At 38.8% G+C, this 22,755-nt stretch overlaps 1 protein-coding gene across 21 annotated transcripts in view; it reads right to left on the bottom strand.

The window, feature by feature from the left end:
- ZMYND11 (zinc finger MYND-type containing 11) overlaps positions 1–22,755 on the bottom strand; it is a 102,768-nt gene that overhangs the window by 15,072 nt on the left and 64,941 nt on the right. For 9 of the 21 annotated variants that reach the window (XM_046937841.1, XM_040694814.2, XM_015282143.4 and 6 more), the window contains 6 exons: positions 15,026–15,070; positions 12,058–12,219; positions 3,595–3,672; positions 3,101–3,193; positions 1,552–1,639; positions 334–389 (listed from right to left, as the gene is read on the bottom strand). In XM_046937841.1, the coding sequence (XP_046793797.1) occupies positions 334–389; positions 1,552–1,639; positions 3,101–3,193; positions 3,595–3,672; positions 12,058–12,219; positions 15,026–15,070 (522 nt within the window). Of the gene's footprint in view, positions 1–333; positions 390–1,551; positions 1,640–3,100; positions 3,194–3,594; positions 3,673–12,057; positions 12,220–15,025; positions 21,539–22,755 lie in introns of all 21 variants that reach the window. The other 12 variants (XM_040694865.2, XM_040694871.2, XM_004939164.5 and 9 more) reach the window with 8 other exon arrangements.

The following is a 22,755-nucleotide window of genomic DNA, read 5'->3' as shown; positions in this document are numbered from 1 at the left end:
TCATCTTTACTTCTTGGTCTCCTTTGAATATTGATAAATGTTTCAACAACGATTACAGAATCTGGTAGGAATCCCACTTCAGACTGAAATTATACAAGCAAGTACAATTATTTCCAGTCCAATCAGGTATTACTATATTATTTCAAAACTAAAACTTAAATACCATTTTATCCAAACAATAGTCCAGTTGCAAAAAAAAAAATGGAAAAGCAATTCTGAATCAGTAGCTAGAACTTCAGGTCCTTGTTTTCATAACAGGAAGAATCATTCTCTTAGATTCTAAAGCAAAAACCAAATAGCATGCCTATATCTTGGTTACTTGGTGCTACTTACTTCATGACATGTGTCTTTGTAAAGCATCCTCGCTATGTCAGCTTGTTCACTGTCCGCTATAAATTAAAAATAAATGCTATGAACAATCACAGTATGATCACTGTGCTCACGAAGACTTGCAGCTGCTATGACTTCCATGCTGTAATTGTCTTGCTTTAGAATGCAAAACATAATTCAGCCACTTGGATAACCCTTCCATTTAAAATTTTCTCATGATCAGTTCTATATTTGCTTGCTTTTTTGTGTTTACAATGCAAAAACACTGTTGGGAGCTTTTAAACCACACAATACAAATATAAATCTGAGAAGCAGCAGCAGCAAGACACGGTTGCTCTAAATATGGATCCAGATTCTTTCTATGCTACTGTCTTAGCAATTGCCCTAAAACATGGTTCTCTGCAGCCACCACTGGAATGAACACAGGTACATCTCATAAGTATTTCTGCTCAGAGAATGCTTCAGAAACTGTTTATCATTATGGGTTTTCCTTGACATTTGTGTATATCTCTATTAGCACGCTCCCTCTCTTAGCACTCTCCTTACTAGCAACAGTGTGCGCTGCCTGACACTGCGCACAGTCTCCCAGTTCCCCTGAGCTGTCTGTGTGGGAGAACCACAAACCACATCCTTCCTGAAAAGACAGCTCTGAAGAACCTTGTTACTAGACCTGGCTCTGACTTCGAGAAGTGGTGGTAGTGTTTCTCCCTTCTAGCTATATTGTCACACCATACTCATAATCACTGAAGACCTCACAGTGGCTGGCAGCTTTTCTGATGGCCCCTTTCTGATGGCACCGGTATTTTTAAGGGGATGTAGATGTATCTGCTGTTGCAATAAGGCAGATATTGCCAATGTTTTCGCAGACGCAGCACATCAGAAACTGTACCTCTTTCTACTCCAGAGTAACATATGTATTCTGGAAGAAACCTGTAGTATAGATTAACTTGTGGCTTTGGTTGCAGAACAAACAGGATGGCAAAGTTGCTAATTCCCACTGACAGGCTTAGCAGAGAGGATGAAAATAGGCGTGTAGCAGGTGGGCAAGAGCAGACCCTGCAGTCAACCAAGTCCTCTCATAGCTTACTTTGATTTGTAAGGGCTTTCAAATAACTTCATCTAAATTTAAGATTACCAAATACCAAAACCAATCCTGAACCTGTGAGCTTCCTACTGACAAAGATAAATCAAATAATGAGAGTAGTAAATGTAGCACTTTACCTCCATAGAAAATCACTGTGTTGTGTAGAAGCAGCTGCGCATCTGCTTTGAACTCCTCGTAACTCCTGTACTTTCCTTCATTTACTTTCTATACAAAGGAAAACAAGACTGTGAAAAAACTGCCCAAGTGCTGTACCTGTTTTATGCAAAAAAGCCTTCATGGAAATCTGCATTATGCAATACAGATCAGACACTGCCTTTCCAGCATACAGGAGTAATACTTACAGCTGTTTGACATGGTTTGTTAGCACCTAAACACTGGCTGCATTGGTTCCTTCATGCAATGCTCAGCAGTAAAATATGTGCTTTAATGTTTGATTAAGCTCAAAAAAGCAACCCTCTTTGTTACGACAGGGTAAATCTGGAGCAGTACGATGTGGTCCAGAATGCTTGTTCAAATAAAGGTATATTCCCCGAGGTGAAGATTTTACACCTTAAAATACATGCCAGTTTCAAATCGATGTTGACTGCTTTTAGACCTCTAGGATTTTCACTTGACAGTGAGTGTTTTCTGATGCAGGCTGATTCCCTTAGTCTTCCAAACTCATAACAAAAGCCCACAGGGAGCCATGCAGTTAATTTACCTAGTAAGATGTTTTTTTCTAGTAAGGAATGCAGTCTTTTCTCTTATGCTCTTTGAAGAACATCTATGAGAATTCCAATCACCAAATAAAATGTCTTCAATTTCTGGGGTGTTATCAAGGCCAAAAAGACCCTCTGTGGAAGTGGGTGAAGGTGACACAGTGAAAGGGAAATCCGACCTATTTTTAGTTTCAGCCACTTCAATCCATCCCATAATGGATGTCTTCAAAATTGTCAGTGTAGCTATTGTTTATCCATGTATTGCAACAACGATAATAAAGCAATGTTTTTTTTTACACCTATGTTTGTAAAGGGTAATGTATGTTAGCATGTCATAGCAATCACGTTACAACAATAAATAAAATGATACGCTATCCACTTTGGTCATGCGTAGTTGATTTACATGAGTCACAATCAGACCTTTTGTTCAGGAAAAAAAAAAAGAAAATACTAGAAATTTATTCTTGGAACAATTAATGCAAAACAGATGTTAAGTGAGTCCTGGTTTTTTTGTGATCAACAAAATGATTGGTTCTTTATGAATCATTAAAATGTTTCTAAAGTTGACATCTACACAATGCCTCAGTGGTTGAAAGTGGAATATAGTCAAAAACATTGGGCCAGATATGCAAACACAGGCACTAAAGACCATATTCAATGACTTACACAAAGCATACTTTTTAAAAAAGGATTTCAGCTACCTGCAGCTCCTAGTAAAATCTTAATATGAAAGGAATTGAGAATACTCTATGTCTGAAAACCAGGCAGCATCCAAGACGTTTTCACTTGGTTACCTATTTATAAGGAAAGGTATGAAAATTTAAGCTCCTATATTCAATGCTCAATATAAAGCTGAAATACTCATCATGAGGAGAATTAAACAGGACTGTGCTTTAGTTCTTAAGGTTTATCTTCACTGTTAAAAGACACCTAAACAGTGTGGAAGTTAGAAAGGAAATCACTCTACCTCCTGTATAGTAGGAACATCAACAGCTGAGTGCACCAGCCTCCTATACATTGGGTGTTTGTTGTCCTTCCCTTTCTTGTTTAGATCTATAGCCTGAAAGGACCATGAGACAGTACAAGTTACTGCATTGAGAAACTGCTTAAAACATAAACAAAAGATTAAATAATTGCAACAGCTTGGAATATTTCAGGTGGAGAACAGACAAGGCCCAGCCGCAGATCAGCAGTCTTACACATTACACGTACCTCAAACCTGAAAAATATCAGTTTCAAAAGAGCTATGGGCCCACTGTATAAACTGTCCCTGCCACAATTATATTAATCTTAGCTAAGAGACATGGTAAGTGTATGGTGAAATACATGCACTGCTTACGACAAGGGAAATAAAACGACACTCTCTTGTAGGCCTTCCTCCAGCGCAGTCACACACGGCCAGCTGCACTGCATCCCCTCCAGCACACAACACTTTGCCAAGTGTCCCTGTTTCACACTCACCCGCTCCTTCATACGAGAGACTATGAACCGCAGGTATGTGCTCATCTCTTGTTTACTTGTGTTTTTCTTCTTGATGCTCTGTCAAAGAAAAACACGATCATATTATTTTAAATTTGACTTCAAAATTCATCCAGCAACAATTTTCAACATTTTTTGAAAAGGTAATTCCAGATCAAACCACATCAGAAGAATTTTTAGGGGAAAATCTTTTCTGGGAGAGCAGCAACACTAATAGGTCATAACAACCATTGTTATGTGTTGCTTTGAATTACAACTGGGCTGAGGTCTTCAGCCATACAAAAATCACTGGTTTTATTTCCACCTATATTCATACTACTTTGCCAGAACTTTTCACATTAAAAAGTGTCTTACTAGAATAAAGTAATGAAGAAGGGTGTTATAGCTCGTAATTCATCTTTTTCTTAATTAGCAAAGCATTAATATTTTCAGTAAAATAAGAAATTACTTTTAAAAGAATATCCTGTACCATCTATAATGTGCTTACTAGGCGAACAGGCACCATGTGGGATGCACTCAAACACAGGACTGCTCTAGCCACTGAGAACTCAGAGTACTTTCTGCTGCTCGAGAAATGCAGCAGTTGTTAATTGTTGTGGTTCTTCCTTCATAAAACCTAATCCAGATTTTGGAGCACAGTTTGCTTCTTTTTAACATTCGGGATCCAGAAGGTTTCATCCCCATCTCGGCCTAGTGCGGAGTCTTATCCCTACCCTTCAAAGCCAACTCAGGCTAGTGGGGAGCTTTTCATGGAGAGAACATGCTGCTACATAGAGGGTGGCTCTCAGGTGCCTACCTCTCCTACAAAACAGCCTTTCCAAGCCCAGGCTGCTGGCTGTGCACAGTACTACATGGCCTTACAACAGCTGCTATCTCCTCTTTGTTCTCGCCTGCAGGAGCTCCTCAAAACAAAAGTGCAGTGAAATAGCAGCGTGGGCTCCAGGCTCATTGTCTGGCAGTGGTTTTCGACTGCTTACATCTTTAGCAAAAATGTTTACTTCTCCTCAAAACTTTGAATGCAATGAGTGCCAAACTGAGTTCTCCCCTTCTATGCCTCCAATCACCACCTGTATGCAAAGTGTGGGGACCAAATGCTTTGAGCTACACCTGCCTCTTCAAACTTTGATGGCCTTCAGCAAGATCCACATAACTATGTATGACTGCTGCTTAGCAAACAATATTATGTATGATGCACATGAAGTAACAGAATCCACTTTACCACATAGTACCACATGGGTACCTAATGGGTAACTAAGAGAGGTTAAGAGGCTTACAAACAATTAATCACTCGAAGTGAGTCATTTCTTACTGAATTATTCATAAGAGACCCTGAACATAGAGAGGGAAGATATATGTTGAGCACAGAGCAACTACTGTTACATATTTACTTAGCAGAGCACAAATTACAGCCAATACAAAAAAAAAAAAAAAAGAAAAGAAAAAAGACAAAAGGATCAAAATTTGATTTCTGATTGAATCTGCTCTGCTTTCATTCCTTCTGAAAGACACTGAAGACACTGAAATCACAGACTGGCCCTGGTGCTACAGCAGGAGTGTAACCTACGCATCTCAGGATTGCACTTATTGCCTCCTTCTCAAATTAAATAAAATCTGTACATAGCACGGCCTATGAAGGCGTTTATTCAATTGCTTAGCAGTACACATAAAATCATTACAGTCTGTGCTGAAATATTTCTACCTCACCACTGCATGCTATAGACTGTACCTTCATTAGCCTCTGCCCCATAATCATGAACCTACATAGATACTACAGTATGCAAAGCAGCACTATAGCTTTTTCCTGAAAGGACAGTGCCACTGTTGGGCAAAGTGCAGTACTGTGGAAAGGGCCAGCAGATCGTTCTAACTCTCCTATCACATTTTAGCATTACTTTCACAGTGTTAATGCTTCCTAGCCTGTCTGCTCAGACTGTGGAATGAGACAGAATTTTGCTCTAAGCCCTACATCTGAATCACCTTCTGTATATTTCTTTAAAGTAAACATGGCAGACAAAGCAATCCGCCACAAGAACATGAGTTCTACTTAAATTCAATTATCTATTCAGTTTTGCATAAAACAACATTCCTACTCAGCTGCAATGCATTAAATTTTCTGCATTATGAAATGCAGCTGTCATCTTGTCATTTTATGCAAGAGTGCTGTATGCTTGCCAATGACACACCATTTAAACAGGCTTCTCAGGATGCAATAAAATTAACTCGCAGAGATTAGTCCTCTCTTTCTGACACAGTTCTGAATATATCATCCCTTAAAATATTTCAAAATTCATGTGAACCCTTTTTCATGCCCTGCTGGGCAAGACAGTTTGTAAGAGACTGTGTTAAGATAGATGGTATACAGACTTCTCCCTCAGATCACAATGAAAGATAGATAGCTGGCTTTGTGTCACTACTGATGTCAGCAATTAATATAATCTTAAGCACCAATGAAAATGATATAATTAACTTGCCAATTGAGGCAAACTTGAATTTCTCCACTTTTCCTTCAATTCTCTATACTGATTTATTTTAAGAAAAAAAAAGATCTTCAGGTTGCTCTGCTAAATATTGAAAGGTAATGAATCAGGGAATAGAAGCCCGTGTGCCAGCACAATGTCTTTTTATGGCAAGGTTACTCGCCCTTTGTAGTAAGGTATAATCAAACCACTTCATTCACAAGCTTACTCTCTAGGAGATACCTAACACATGGTTTGGAAGCTATGATCAAAAACATGGATTTTTTTTTTCCATAAAACTAATATGTGTTTCGAAGACTTGTCTCATTGTGGGATTAGTCAAACTACACACACGTAAAGAATAGTTAATATTAGATGAGGGACATCTTTAACATAAAAGCAAATTATATTGTTCTAAGAAAATTTACCCACTCTCAGGTCTTTTTATAGACAGAGTGATATAAGAGCAACTACAGATGAAAATGAGGTCTTTTAATTTCCTACTTTTAGGAAAGGAAAACAATACTGGTGACTCGTGAAATTGTAAAAGTGTTAATATCTACTGCGTATCTTTTCTCACAGTCAGATCTACTAAGACACACTATTGAAAACCTTTTTTAAGAGACTGTTAAGATTCAATCCACCCCAAACAGATTTTCAGGATCATTTAATATATGGATTGTACTGGTTCTGGCTGGAATGCAGTTAATTTTCTTCACAGCAGCTCTTATGGAGCTGGGTTTCAGATATGTCACCAAAACTGTGCTGATAACACAGAGATGTTTTAGCTATGGGTCAACAGTGTTTGCAGAACATCAAGGACTTCTCTGTTTCTCTGTATACCCGAGTGAATGGATAGCGTGCAAGAAGTTGGGAAGGGATACAACCAGGTAGATAGCCCAAACTGACTACAGAGATATCCTATCCCAAGTAACATCACGGTTTGACTAGCCAGACGTATGGCTGGACTACATGATTTTAGTGTTCTCTTCCAACCTTAATGATTCTACAATTCTCTAATTCTATCATGCTCAGCAATAAAAAGGGAAAATGGATGCTTTATGGAGGTAATCCATCTTTTGCTCAGGTTCTGGCTATTGGATTACCCATGGGAGGTGCTGAGCAATTGCTTCTGCATCACTTTTTCTGTTTTCCTTTGTTTCTTCTCTTCCACTTCTCACCTTGCAAGGTTTTCTTGCTTTTACTCCTCCTTTCCTCTTCACCTACCCCACCGAGGAGCAAAGGGGCAAAGCCTGCGAGTGTCTGAATGGTGCTCAGCTGCCTACCAGGGTTACCCCCAAGCAGGAATTATTTCCAAGTCACACCAAATTATAGTGAAATCAGCAGCCTTTCCTCTTTGAATCATAGTCAACTGCCAGGCAGTGATGTTTACACGGTGGGTGTAGGAGTGCAGCACTTGACAACAGCAATCCTCATGTAGCAGATTCATAACATCTGGTAGGCAGAAGGCCAAAGCTGCAACCTAATTCTGCTGCTAGGTGCAGGAAATACCTTATATATGCATTACTCTCTGTGGCACATCTATTTCTTAGAAATTGGTACCTGAAGACTGGATTTACATTACTGTTTGCATTCACTATTCCAGATTAATAAAAGTGCTTAGCTGGGAAAGAGGGTGGCAGTACACTGCACTGTGAAGGTGCAACTGACTTAGCAACCCTGACATGCACAGTGCAGGAAATCACTGCAAGGCTTTATGAACTCCCTGGGGTCGGCACCAGCTGAGGGGACTCCCAGGAAACACTCCATCCTGAAGGAGCACTGTTTATGGCTGAACTATCTATGCTTCACACTCTGAGGCACAGAGGTTTCCTTACAGTCTCTGATTAACCTTTTTTTCCTGTTCCTCTCTCAACTGTCAGGTGTATGCACACACTGAAGAGCTCCACATCAGAGCAGGAAGCCACTCAGTGATGGATTAAGCGAAGGCTGCTCAGTGACAGACACATCTTTCTAAGTCACCAGTTCCATTTCCAGAAGCGGTTCAGATTTTCAGGGGTGCATCCACAGAGGAGAACTAAGTGCACAGACCTACCAGGTATTCACCAATGTTGTTTATAAGCTCTCTGCTTTGCCTGCTGGCCCTTGGATTTTTTTAAGGTTTAAATTTACAGAGGAATTTGGTGCTAATGCATAGATATAACTTGTATAAATATGCCAGACCCTATTTATGGAATGTGTTCCATCCTGTGGTTACTGTACAGGTTCTGGCTGTGATAGTTTTCTTCACAGAAAGTTCTAGATCCACTTCACTTCAGTAATCTTCATATGCCTGTATTTCTAACTTTCTATCATTAGTCATTCTCACTTGTCATGTTACACCTATTGCTGACTGTGAACTGCATGATGGTCAATTTTTATGTACCCTATGAAATGCTCACTACCAGAACCCCAAAACAACCTATTTATGGAACGCATATCAGCACAGTATTTAACAGCTTAAGCTCTACACTTTACTTTGCTTGCATATGCCCAAAACACAGAAATACTGAATAACCTACAACCAAAGGTAAATTGGTGATAATTCCTTGTACAGCACGTGCATGAAAGATCAATGCCTGATCGGATGTTTGCAAAAAAAACCCAATAACAGCAACAACAAAAACAACAAAACAGCCCAGGGAGAGAAGTGAAACCAAAACGAATTCTTCCTTTCTGTTTCACCAATTAAAAATGTATTTTTCGGATAAAATCTATCACCATGCATCATTTTACCTTTCTAAAAGAAATTAAAAAAAAAATTAAGGTATTAATCATGGGCAGTTATTTGATCTGGGATCAATTTTCTCCTATTCAGACTTCTTGTATACATCTATTTTCACAAACAACAACAGCAACAACAACAAAAACATTGCATTTTTTGCAGTACTTTATGTAGTTTTGAGGCACTAAATTAACAACTGGATGAGTTTCCTCTCTTTATCCAACCAAAGAGTGGCAATAAGCATACAAGTCTCCCACACCGTTCAGAGACCCAGCAGACTAACCCTGTATTGCACGGACCATTCCAGCAGTGGGAAAAGGCTAATGCAATCTCTAAGTCCACTCGATACCATTTTTCTCTAGTGACCTATCTACCAGGAATTTTGATGATAATACCAATTTATTTCACTTAAGACAATGATTAGTCAGCAGTCAGGGAGCATCTTCAATCACTGCAGTATGGTTTGAGTTGAACTTTGCTTGACTCTTGTCTCCTGCTGAGAATTATGTAGGGTATAAAATATTCAGATTGGTTCCGTAAAGTTAAAAAAAAAAAAAAAAAAAAGCCAGGAATGAGACATTTTTGCTTATGGATGCAGTGGGGAAAAATTGCCAGCAGGGAAACAGAGTTCAGAGCACAGCTTGCGAGAGACTGTTCTAAACGTTACAGGAGAAAAAAATATTTTCAAGTTATGGACAAATCCTTGGCAACGTCCTTTATAAAATGCTTCTGAGTAGTCAAGTGTGCAAGATAAAGCTGCGCAGGTTGATTGAACTAGTACAGCCAGCAATTGTGAAACAAATAATCCAAAGGCTTGCTGACCTTGGCAGCATTACAGAAGCAATCTTTACATAAGAATGAAGTGTTCTCAGATTATTTCTCCCAATGTATTAGGTTTCAAATATATTTCCACTTCACCTTTGTAAAGAGCTTGGAGATCCCTTGGTAAAATGTTCTATGTCCAGTCATGAGAAAAAAAGTATAAAAATATACACATCTCTTTGTCCCTATTACTTCCCTTGAACATCCATATTTACTGCAGATAATGCAAACTAAATCCCATTGCCCTTACGCAAGATAGTTAAGCTCTGTTATGTCCTCTGGACATCAGCCAGGGTTCTCTCAACTACCACAGTATTTTGAATATAGGCCTCTCCCATTCTTTTATAATAAAATTAGAGCAGTCTATTCCTAGGAAGGCGAGGGGAAAGCAGTGGAAGAATACTGAAACCTGACACAAGCATGTTAATTCTCATCTAGACCTCTTCCTTGCTCCCCGTGACTGTGCAAACCTTGTTAGTCCCAGTTTGCAAACTTAGGGCTTCAAATAAATCAGAGTAATTATCAGAAGAGTAAGAGACGCCAGCACAAGGGGAAAAGGGATGGCGTGGCATTCAAAATGGCAGTATTCTTATAAGTAGGTTGGTCAACACCCGAGGCACTGAGCAAGCCAAAGGTCTCTGGAGCAGGAAGGATGTAAGAGACCCCGAAACCTCTCCTTCTATAACAGAAAGGGAATCAATAGGCAAATGGACACACTACATATGGTTTAAGATTCACAGCATTTTCTTAAAGGTAGGTATTTGTTTAATATCAGTGCCATAAAGTATCTCAGAGCTCTAAGATGAAAGTCCAACTGATCTCAGAGCAGACCACCCCACTGATCTGTGCACTCCGCATGCAGCAGTTCAGCTCTTCCATTCTGCAGACATCCATCATATAAGATAGATGCCATAAGCCTCCTAACACACAAGGTGGCTTAAATCATTTACATTCCCTCTTTGACCAAGTGTCATCTAAAGTCGTTTGCAAACTAGAGTGGAGATTGGATCAGGTTTATCTAATCTTAACTCTTTGTAAGAACTATCAATATTTATTATGGGAAACAACAATTATTGAAGTGATTGCTTGAAAAATCTAAAAGCAATTCACATATATACTACCATTCTTTGCTTTTAACAGAGATAATACAGAGTAGCTAAATTAAATGCTGGTACTTTGATTCAGAAGGATACAGTACATGTCCTAATTCTTAACTGCTTGCTCCCAGCCAACAGTGCAGTTTTTAATTCCCTTACACTGCCTTTACACTTCTTATTTTCAGTATTTCCCTAAACCCTGAGAGCTCCCACTGAGGCAGAAGGTGTCAGGCTTTTACAGCTGGTTCTAAGGTAGCAGCAGTCAGAAAGTATTGTTTTGAAAGAAAACAATCCATATGTTAAAGAGAAAACAAAACACAACACTTCTCTGTGCTTAAGAAGCACCGACCCCTAATGCTGGTTACAGCAGAGACCATCTGAAGGTCAGTCTGCTGCCCTACAGCTAGACCTCAGCCTTTGGCAAGGAGCTTCCTCTCCCTCCAGTAATCCAAGGTGGAGGGCAACTGGAAGATTTTTATGCCTTTTATATCAATAATTTTGTCTTATTCACTCATATGATTTGTTCCCTATTGAAGGAAGCCTAGAAATGTGGTGCATTGTGGGAGGTTATGCAGAGGTGACAACAGTCAGGAAATAACTACAGTTAGGAAAAATACATGGCTTATGCAAGGCTGGGTACCAGCAAGCACTTCCATGGCATATGTCTACTCTTCTAACAACATGTAGACAACGTACCTGCTTGTTCTGCTAATGTACGTAAGAAATAACCCTGCTGTCACCCTACCATATTCATAAGAAAAACAACTGTAAAGAAAAAGCAGTATAGATACAGATGTGATGGATGAAATCCATATTGACTTTTTCATGCCAATAAATGCACAGGAGTAAATGAAAGGCAGAATTTCACCCCTTAGTTTTAGATACTGCAGTTGTCAGCAACATGATTGTGGCTTCATAATGTAAAATATGATTCTAATAAAATATTAGGAATGTGGTCATCAAAATACAAAAAAAAATTACATTATGATTCATTAAAATGAGGTTAAGTAAAAACAGCAGCATCTTATACAGCAATCTACTTACTCATGTTGAAGATTTCCACAATATACTGCATTCATACATTGCATACATACGTACACACATTCCCACACAGTATACTGTGTGCTTTCAAATGCATACGTAAAACTTGCTGGAGTCTTCAGAAATAACCATCTGCTACATGCACCATAATTCAGTATCTCTGTACAGATGCTCTAGGTATGTACCATCGTTAAAATATTCAGTTCTTTATCCATTAACCTGGCCAGACCATCTGGACACCTTAATGAAACTATTCATGAATACCAACCCTCTAATCAGCACATGAAAGCTCGTAGGTACTCACCCTGCAAACTGGGCACTGCCAGTGACTACTGCTGTCTCTAAGCCTGAACTCATCAGACAAACACTTGGAATGATACACACGAAAACACAGGTCACATATCAACACCTCTCCAGGCAAATGGCATTCAAAACAATACCAGTCATGATTTTCTGTTTCCCAGTCCTACAAAAAATACAAAATATTTTGGTATGATATTCTGTCAAAACCTTCAGGAACTAAGAACAAAATTGATATATGTCTTGAAATCCAGCAGCAATTAGACATTATAAACAGTTTAAGAAGTGTATAATGTTTAAAAAAACAGGGGAAACCTACATGCTTAAAGATCTTCATCAATGTAATATGTGCTAACTCAAACAGCATCTGAATGCCAAGTTTTAGCTTTTTCAAGTGTCTGATCGGTAACATAATTTCAAATATGAGCTCTGTCCACAATGAAAAGTGGGTTTGTTGTCTACCTTTGTGTACAACACTGTTGTCGACCTCTCTGTATTAGACTACAAACAAAAGGCTGTGCACTTCAATTGAGCATACCTATTTCCTCGGACTACGTCCCCTTGGTTTGATTGTTACAGTATATTTTCAACTGTAATATTCTGAAGGGTGGCCCCTTCCAGTCTTTACTCTCTTTGAACTGACAACTTTTCAAAGTGTTAAGTTACAAGGAATACATGAAATCATGAACCTATAATTGCAAGAAATGTTTTTGCTAAGCAATCTCAATACAATTCAAAAAAAAAATAGATGTTTCACTTGCAGTGCCCAATAGCACTTATTCCTGAAATGTCCTACAGGAGACAAAGGATATGGTTCTGCTGATACACAGATGTCTTTAATACACTCTTTCTTGAAAATTCAGCCCCGGTGGCCAAATTCTGACCTTCGAAACATGTGCATAAGCTTTGCTGAAGTAATTGAGAGCAGCATGCATATAATTTGGAGGCAGAATTTTGCTCTAGGAATCTCTAGCACTAAAACTAGACAGAATTGCCAGTGGCCACCATTAAACGTTTGTTATCTGAAATGCCATACTTTTCCTTACACTTTGAAGACAAAATAACTGTCATATCTCAGATTAAACTCCCAATGCCTCTTAATGTCCAAATGTCACTTTTCAGTGGGTTCAGATGTCTGAAAAATTACTCCTATTCTTCAAGAAGTAATCTTGATAAAAATTGGATTGAGCTTTTCTTAATGTCACGTTGTAAAGGTGGAGTCTGCAGCTCCCACCACTGGCCTGAACAGGCTTTTGTCCAGTTCTCTTTTCCCATGCCTGGGAAGCAGTGCCCCTCAGGTCCATAGGTGTCAGGTCCCCCCCATGGACTGGGGTAAGAAATGCTACAAAGTGGAACGTCCAGTCCTTTAGGCTGAAGCAGCTGTATCCTGTACATAACCCATTGGACCAGTGTCCTCCACAAATATAAGACATTTCAGGACAACCCAATTGCCTACACTAAAGTTAATACCCATGAATGTTGGAGCAGTAAGTTTAGGAGAAACAAACCAATAATATAACAACAAAACAAAACAAACAAAACAAAAAAAAACAAAAACAAAAACAAACAAAAAAACCCCAATCCTTAACCAATTTCTGACTCAGAACTTCATCCTCCTTTGTTGTTCAGACTGACAGTGTAACTTGACTTTCTATTGCTTTTGTTTCTTATTTAATTTTACGTATCAATTCTGTGTATCTCAGAATGGCAAAACAATACCACTTAATTTAGCTATAAAGAATGTATTCTCGTTACACCAAATCTTTCCCCTTCAACAAAATCCAGTGGCAGAACACTTTGAGAGTCCTTTCTTGGCAACATTGTAGAGATAACTAAAGATACTGCATTGTAGATGCATGCGGTTTCTCTGCAGATTGACAAAAAATCAGGATATTCAATATTTAGCATAACACTTCTTTATGGAACTGCGAGATAAGCAAATAAATAAATAAGTGATAAAGGGCCAATTAAGCGAGAAAGGTTGGACTGAAGTTTTATCCAGAGAAAAATCAATGGAGAAGCGCCCGGGAGATTCTGGCTACTGAGGAATTTCACCACAGAATAAGGACTCCAGGATCTTTCCTTTTTATTCATACTCATCACTTATTGGTATATTCCAGATATTCCATTGTTAGGAAATATGCTGGCAAAGAGATGTGGAATTTAGTAAACATAGGGAGACATACTTGCTGGCAAGAAAAGCCATGCGCTCCAGCCAGAATCCATGATGTTAAATAAAGCACCAGGAGAAGCTTCCTTGAGAAATCCCAATCAAAAGTTTTGAAAATATCATTAGTTCTAAATAGGCATCGTTAGGTTTCTCAGAGAGAAGATTTTTAGTTTAATGCAGTATATTTAGTGCATAAGTATATATAAAATATTCATTTATGCAATATATCCATAAAGTTAATAAAGAAAATAAAAAAAGGTACATAGCCCTTGTGAGAACCTATACTATTATTGACTTCAATAGCAAGGTCAGAGGCAGTAATTTTGCTCCAGCAGCAGTGAAATGTTACTGCTTCTCTCTGTTTGCATGTGTTTGAATGGGAGGAGAATGTGCTCCCAGGAGATTTTTTTCGTGCAGGAGACCAGATTCATTTAGAGCTCAAACTGCCTGCCAGTGCTCGCGGTAGGACAGGTCAACATCCTCCGCCAGCTGCAAACGCGGTTAAGTCTGCATTTACGATATACACCACCAGGTGTCATCAGCCACTCCGAAAATGACTGATTAAAGGGCAACCATTGTAACAACATCTTGAACTGTAACGTGTGAGTAACCACTTCCAGCCCCCAGGAGAGAGAAAAATCATCAAACTAGATACATACATAATGCAGACTAAACTCAGAATTGGAAGTGATATGGATGATGGTGGTGGTTAATATAGCAAACTAAGCTATCCTAATGGAAGACAGAAACGTAATAGAAAATATGACAGAATTCAAAACCACATAGTGCAAAAATTGTTCACCTTGTTTTTTGCTGCTGTCTGGGAAAAAGGCTGCATACCGTAGGCCTTTCAAAATAAAAACAAAACAAACTTTGTATCTATACTGTAATCCGTCCGATTATCAGGATATACACAAGGCTAGAAAGAATTCATGCACAGTGACCAGGAAATCAATGTTACTTCTAACATCTGGCTGCATACATTTCCTCCTGCATTTCTGGAATGCTACCTCATGTTTTAACCACACTGTCTCCTTACAACATCCCAGGTACTTATATGATTAAAAAGAACCCAACACCCATCTTCTTCCCCATATACACACCCACCACCAGGGAAACTTAGAAACGTTCAAGAACATTAACGATTATTCATCAATGATACAGAAAGCTGTGTCGGCTCCTGTAAAGTGATTTACTGCACAGAGCCCGATGAAATCAAACTGCATCATGATCAAAGATGAAATTCCCACTTTATCAATAAAACTCACAGTCCTCACGGTTTTACAAAAGGGGACACGTGCTCCTGGGGCCATACAGAACGAAGGCAGGCTCTCCACCATAGGGACACAGCTTGCCAATATCCTCGCTCCCTGATGGAGGGCAGGGGAAGCCTCTGGGTCACCAAGGGAATCCTCCGTTGGCTGGAGCCGGCTGCCCAAGTGCAGTGGTACCCAGGGACTGCCCACAGCTCTCGGGAGGGAGCGGGGTTGGCAGCAGAGCCACACAGCTCGGATGGAACAGGAGGCCTTCCCCCTTTGTTTTACTCAGCTGCCCGTTGCTTTTGTAGATATAAGCATTAGCAGGGCAGCAAATGTCTGTTTGGGGGATTTTATTTAATAGCCAAAGAGCTACGCTCTGTTAAGCAGAGTGGAATCTTGCAGCAATATGGGTCACTTGTGGTCTCTTGTTCTTTATATTCAAATCGGTCAAACATTATATCACAAAGGTCACTTTGCACTGACATAAATAGCAGTTGAGATTTCTCAGCAACATGAACGAAACAAAGCAACAATTCAGAAATACGGTTTAACTTATGACTGACACATAAGCTTACTTTTTCATGATTTGTATTAAGTAGGTTGTCTTAAAGAACATACACATATTTATTCTGGAGGAACAGAAAAATAACATAGGACAGAAAATGTCAGGCTACCTAGAACATTTGACACTTCAAAAAGAGATAAACCCAACAGAAAAGAATGAATCACCGTGTCGTAGCCTTTACTGTAAAATGAAATATATAGTTGTTGTCAAGGAAAGAGTAATTTTAGTGCATAAAGAAAACGTCCATTATAATGCAAATGTACATGGAAAAGAAATGCTTACTCATTAGTAATGGAGATTTACTTGGCTGTAATTGAAATAGGGAATCTGTACGTTGGAGAATGTGACGTTCTGCTGTACAATTAGCATACCATTAAGGAGGAGATGTGAAGCACGTACTGACAGTAACATTAACAATAATTTAGAGGTCACAACTACAACAATTAGGTCACTTCCATACCTTACCAGTACCATAATTATTGCACCAAAAAAGAGATATAAAAACAAACAGTAACTTTTTATTTTCCTATAATTTATATGCAGTCATTGCACATGAAAACATTACAACCTCTTTACTTAGACTTTGTCTAAAAGGACCACTTTGCCCTTTTAAAATGTACATTCCATTAACATAACTCATTTCTTACCTGTTAATCTGTTTTCTCCAAGTCCCTTAATGGTAGCCCAGATACTCGGTAAAAAGTCACTCTACTATCAGGTGGAAGAGAGGAAAAGGGAGGGGGGAAAAAGGCAAAACTCTATTCACAAAACTCCCCTCTATGGGGATTTGCTGGTTTCACACAGTTGAACCAGATTTCCCAAGCCATCCAAATCATGGCTATCCTTTGGACCCAACCAGCAAGCTAAAAAAAAATAAAAAGGGTCACATAGATAGAAGAACAATTTTAAGTCAGTTATTTCTTTGGCGCAATCGTGTTTATTTATGAAGAACATACATACAGTTCTGCTGTCCTAAATTCAATATGACGCAAATGAAGGAAAGCGTTTCCCATGGAGCTCATGGTTCCCAGCCTTTTCCTTTATGGCATTTTGTCCCGTTGTACTCTTTGGACTTTTTTGTCCCAGGCGTTCTGTTTCAAAGCTTCTGCAGAGTTTCTTTGCTGCTTACCTATGCACTGCTGTGCTGCTTCTCTAGAACTCCCATTCACACCCACGCACACACAGCTCCTTTCAGACCACTGGATTTTCATTCAGACCCACCTGTGCACAAACCCATGGTCAGCTCTGTACAACGTCTGTGCTTTAAAGAGTCTCTACAGCTCCAGTTGTCTTCTCGTGAATAGAGAACTCACGACAGCTTTTACATTTAGTCTAAAGGAAGAGTATTAGCAGATACACTGTGCTATTTCACCCACACTGTATCATAACAACACTTTTAGTCTGTCACAATACAGGAATCTAGAATGGCAAGTAGGTCCACAGCAGCAGAAAGAAGTTGTTTACAAAATAAAATCTACTCTAAAAAAAAAAATAGCATTTATATGCTATATTTATTTCAAAACACCTTCAAATCACCAACCCAAAATTTAGTGGAATCTTTCCTATTTTATAACCCTTTAGAAAACTGGACAAAACCTCAATGAATGAGTTCCCATCGTTTCTCTGATTCCCATTTCTCTGACACCTAATTGGGCCGTGCTCAATTTAAAGATGTCATTCCTGAAGCATGTGTTCTGGATTCAGTTTCTTCATGGGTATTTTAGGATTCAAGAATAGCCATAAGGAACACTTCTTTCCCTCCTCTCCACCTCCATCAGTTTAACAACAGAGTTCTCTCAGCTTGGCCCACTGAATTGCTTGATCCCTTCAGGTAAGAGAGAAGCTGTTAAAATTCAGGATTCTGCTCTTCAAGGTCTGTTTATTGGCTTTCTCTTTCAACGAGAAAAAGCTCAAAGCAATAGCTATGTATTTCTAAACAAACTTTCCATTTTTAATCAGTCAGTTCCTTTCCACCTTTTGCAGGTGGCATCTGTTCCCATCCAAGCTTCTTGATTAGAGATGAGCTTTGCTATAGATGTTAAACTTTGCAGTGCATTTTTCAGTCTTCATCATTCACAAAAGTAACAAGCCAGGGGGGAGGTGCACCTCCTACAATGCTCCTGTTCTCCGAGACAAAACCTGAAGGAAATAATTCTTACTTACATATTTACTCTAAACAGCTCCTGCACACTTAATATGGATTTGTTCATCAATATTTTTCTCAAAGCGTAAGTATCAGAATCTATACTAAAGGCTGCCTGAAACAGGCTCAGACAAGAGCCTTTAAGTATTGTAGAAATGCTAAACTATCTTCAACTTTGAAAGCCTCCCATCTATCTAGCTTTTGCACTACTGCTGAGCTTCCAAGTGACTACTCTGAAACAAGAGTTTTACGAAATGTGGCTGTTTGTGCATGAAGGAGCAGATCCTGGCTCCTTTTTTTTTCCAGGTATGCACCCAGTATGTGCACAGTTGTCTCTTTTTTAAGCATGCTGCATCTCATTGGTACAGCACCAAGTAAGAAATCTTGCTACGGCTCGTGGTAGATGTATTGATTTTCACTGAGATATTAACGTGCATCACATACTACCAGGGTCTAGCAAACACAATGTGCCATAGAGCACAATTTCCAGCTTTTTTTTCACTATTACATGGTTTTTTTTTTCACAGGCCCTAGCCTGCAGTGAGGGCAGCCCTCTGTGGGCCTTTCGATCAGCCCTCTCTTCATGCCAAGCATCTCTGGTTCCACCTTTTTCTTAGTGAGCAAGAATCTTCCTGTAAAATTCCATTCAGTAGCCTACTGAATCTGCTTTTATTTTTCTTCATCACGATGGGTTAGGCTCAGCACTGAGGAAGGCACGATTGTTTGATGGCTCAGAGGACTTACCATCTTTGCAGCAGGTAAACAGCCAGGGAGCTGTTTAACAAGGTATCCTGATCAGGATGTTTGCTGTACCACAAAGTTTCTTGTTGTCTTACATTTAATATTACAGTAATACATTAGACTAAATTCAGCATCAAAACAAGCTCATTTTCTCCCCAGTAGCATTCCTGTATATACGTACTTACTAGATATATTGACTCATGTTCTGCTTGTGGTTGTTTTTGCTCATCAAAAGTGTTCTGCAAGTAAACAAGCATCCATCTCTCCTTCAAAGCCAAAAAGACTTCAGCAACTAGAATTCCTTTATGAAGATTGTTTCACTTAATCTTCTCCTTCCTTTTCTAGGAAACTGCTGCAGCAGGTAGCTACATTGATCTGCGACTTTAGAGACAGGATAATCTGTCCACTGCAAATCACTTGCCTTTTTATAGATCCTTTCCTTTGATGATCTGAACTTCATCTTAAAAATGGATTTCCATAACCTGACTTTGTAGGATACTTTGAGGGCATTCATTACTCACATTATATCACAAAAAGAAATCCAAAGCAATAATGAGTTCATATATCCTCACAACTACCTAGGATCTTGCTTAATTTCAAGTACTTTATTTATATATTTTGGTTCATTTTATATGGATTTTCGTAGTATCAGTCAACAACTAATTTGTTCCATTACTTTTAATTTTTCTCATTTTAGAAATCAGTTTTATCCTAGAAAGAACAGAAAATCATCACTCAGGAGACAGATCAAAATCTCCTTCTCCATAATATGTATTGAACACAGATGTACTTAGAGGCTTGTGATAATTCAGTTCCATCTTCTTCACTGATAACTGCTTCCAGTTGTGAGGCACACATGCAAGAAGACTCAGGTTCTGCAGTGAATATCACAGCCTCTCAGTAGACTTTCTTTCATTGAGCTTCATCTGCAAGCCCATTTGTCTAATCAAGTTATTGCCAGTTTGTCTTAGAAGTCTTCTGTTTCTAGAAGAAACCACCAAAGTCATCTCTGGATGTCCAGCAAGACAGATAGATTTTCACTGCCTCATCTACCTTATATTTGTGTTCTGGCCCATTCGAGGTGATGAGCTCCAAAGTGTAGAGCCAGTCTCCAACTCCCAGAGCTAAAGAAGTGAAGTGTTTTCAACAAGTGTAGTAGCATGCCAGCAGCCAAAATGACTGCTAAAATCTCAGTGTGTTCATCTTCTCAGCCTATGAGCTGTGTTCCTGAAGCAATGAATAAATCTCAGTTTCCCTCCCAAGAAGATCACATTTGTGTAGCAGTAGCATAGGTTATTTCAGGTGAGACAACACAAGCATTCTCCTCCACGTTATTAGAAACAGAATGCCGTTTCAAATGAAAATAATTTTGAACTCCTTCATGTTCCAAGTGAGTTCAAGGTTAATAGAAACTTGCAACCTAACTCTTCAGAAACTGCATTCACTTCTGCTACTAATGTCATAATTTTTTACTCAGGTTGAGCCAAGAGGAGGTTTGTAAGCTATTCTCATTAGGGAGATACATCAGCGATGGAGTGAAGTATTTATTAGGTGCACTGCCTTTTATTTCCATATTATGTAAGAAAGTTTTGTTCCTTGAGACACAAAATGAATCCAGACCAGGGAAAGAAAAAAAAAAAAAAAAAAAAAAGCATCTCTCTTCTTGTAGTTCCAAGTCCCTTTCCAAGAAGCACTGTGCATAAAAGGGCTCACCCTCCTCTCTTCTTCTTAGTGTATGTTTACATTGCTGCTCTGGCCATAACTTCTGCATGGGATTTTGCAGTGTTTCTCTATGTTGATATTTCTGCACACCCAGTTCTCTCAAACAATATTCTAATCCTTTTATCTGAATCAATGGCAAAAATTCCTACACTCCTTGCTTAAATCTCCCACTTCTTTTCTCTTCTTGTGCTATAGGTGTGGCTGGTATTGTTTCAGCTGTCAGTGATAGAAAAGGAGTGAGGTCTGCTTTTATCGTGAATCAAACGTAAATGTTAAAAAGTTCATTAGCTTCTGTAAAATTTCATTCAGAGACCAGCATGATATCACAGTAAAAGAATCAAAGTAACTATCAGAGATGCACAGCATTTTGAACCCACAAACTGAATAAAAACAATGCTACCAGGTCAGGGCTAGCACAAAAGAGGTGGAAAAACTCAAGATGTATATTTTCAGAACAAACTCAACACGGGCTGGTCTAAGTCATCTAATACATTAACATAATTTGAATCCCATGTTGGAAACTTCATACAGACCAGGTTGACTAATCTACTTGAAACCTGAAAGTAAATTATCATTCTTCTACAGACCTCTTAAGAGAGCAGAAACGTGAAATCTGTGAACAACGTTACTATCACAACCACAGAACAGTGAACGAGAACCTTCAAGAAGAAAAGAGCACTGGATTGACTGAATTTTTAACAGTCAAGTTGACAAAGCTGAGATAGGCAAATGAAGATCCCGATGAAGTTGTTTTACCAGTTTAAAAGAAGCATCATCTCTGAAGTATGCAATAAGGTGGATTCTTCTATTGTCATCATTGGTAGCATGAAGATCCTCCGAACAATGCGAGCTTTTGTACTGATTTTCAGAAGGTACAGGTACTTCCTTTTTAGGGGATGAAAAATAAAGGAGGGTTGGAGTGGAGGGAAGAAATATTCCTGAACATATGGGAAGAGAAAAACTTGGAAAAGGAACATATAGAATTGTTAACGATTCTTAACACATATTAAGAAAGGAAGGTCACTGCTAAGACACTGAGGCCATCCTCATGAGCTACATGTCAATAGCTTTAACATAAAGACAAAGAGTCCTGGCTTCTACACAGCAAGAGTAAAACACTTCTCAACCATGAGGTGGGAGTTCCAAGTTCTCATTTGATCCTCAAGGACAAAATAGTCTGAGCTTTAATTTGATGACTTGAAAAGATTTGTTTTTCAAAAATCCACAGCAAGGTGCTACACTAGTGGACACTTATTTTTGGCTCAGTAATAAGCAGATGTTTACACTAGTACGATTTATGATAACTATTTGCTAGAAAAATCAGTTTCTTTTAGTGCTCCGTGACTGGTATAGTAGTATTCTTTTGGCAAAATGACCTCTGAAAGATGGGACTTTAGATGAAAAGATAAGATAGCAAAGAAAGAGTCAATTCCAGATATCCATTTCCCTTGAGTGCCCTTGTGAAACCGAACTGATAGGTGCCCTGAGCCTCAAAGCTTCCTCATACCTAACCTGAGGTGTGAAATCAGAGATGGAAGCTAGTCTGAAATGTTCTCTCCCAAAAGAATGTTCACTAACTCTGTATTAGTGAATTATCAAATGTAAAGAACACTGATAATTTCATAATAATTAAAAATCTTTCTGGAAAGTTCCAGACCAGAAAATGTCTGATCTGTTACAACATGAGAGGAACAACCCCCATTGTTTGGGCTGTATTTAGTTCTGGATTGGTGAATTCACATAGGACTTCAGATTCAAGGCAATACAGATGGATAAGAATGTTTTTTTAAAACACTGAAGAAAACTCTTCTTCATTTGGTACGACACGTTCTTCTTCTTTGTGCTCTCCAGTAGGAAGAGCATTCATGATGAAGACACTGATTGTCACTACTGCTCTTTCATATTATTCTACTGCTCCTAACTGAAATGAATGGGATCCACATTAAAACCTTTTAGTAAGTTAGAAGCCCCCAGCTTGCTAGCAATAACTGGTAGCTATGTGGTTGTTATGCTTTCTTTTTAAATTTAAAGTGCATTTAATATCCAGAGGAGATTCAAACCCTCACAGTGACCATTCTTACGATGCCATGATTATCTCAGTA

The sequence above is a fragment of the Gallus gallus genome, chromosome 2 (genome assembly GCF_016699485.2).
Source record: "Gallus gallus isolate bGalGal1 chromosome 2, bGalGal1.mat.broiler.GRCg7b, whole genome shotgun sequence".
In the NCBI taxonomy this organism is placed as follows: Eukaryota; Metazoa; Chordata; class Aves; order Galliformes; family Phasianidae; genus Gallus; species Gallus gallus.
Note: the sequence above shows the minus strand (reverse complement) of the source record. Positions and strands in the feature narration are given on the sequence as shown.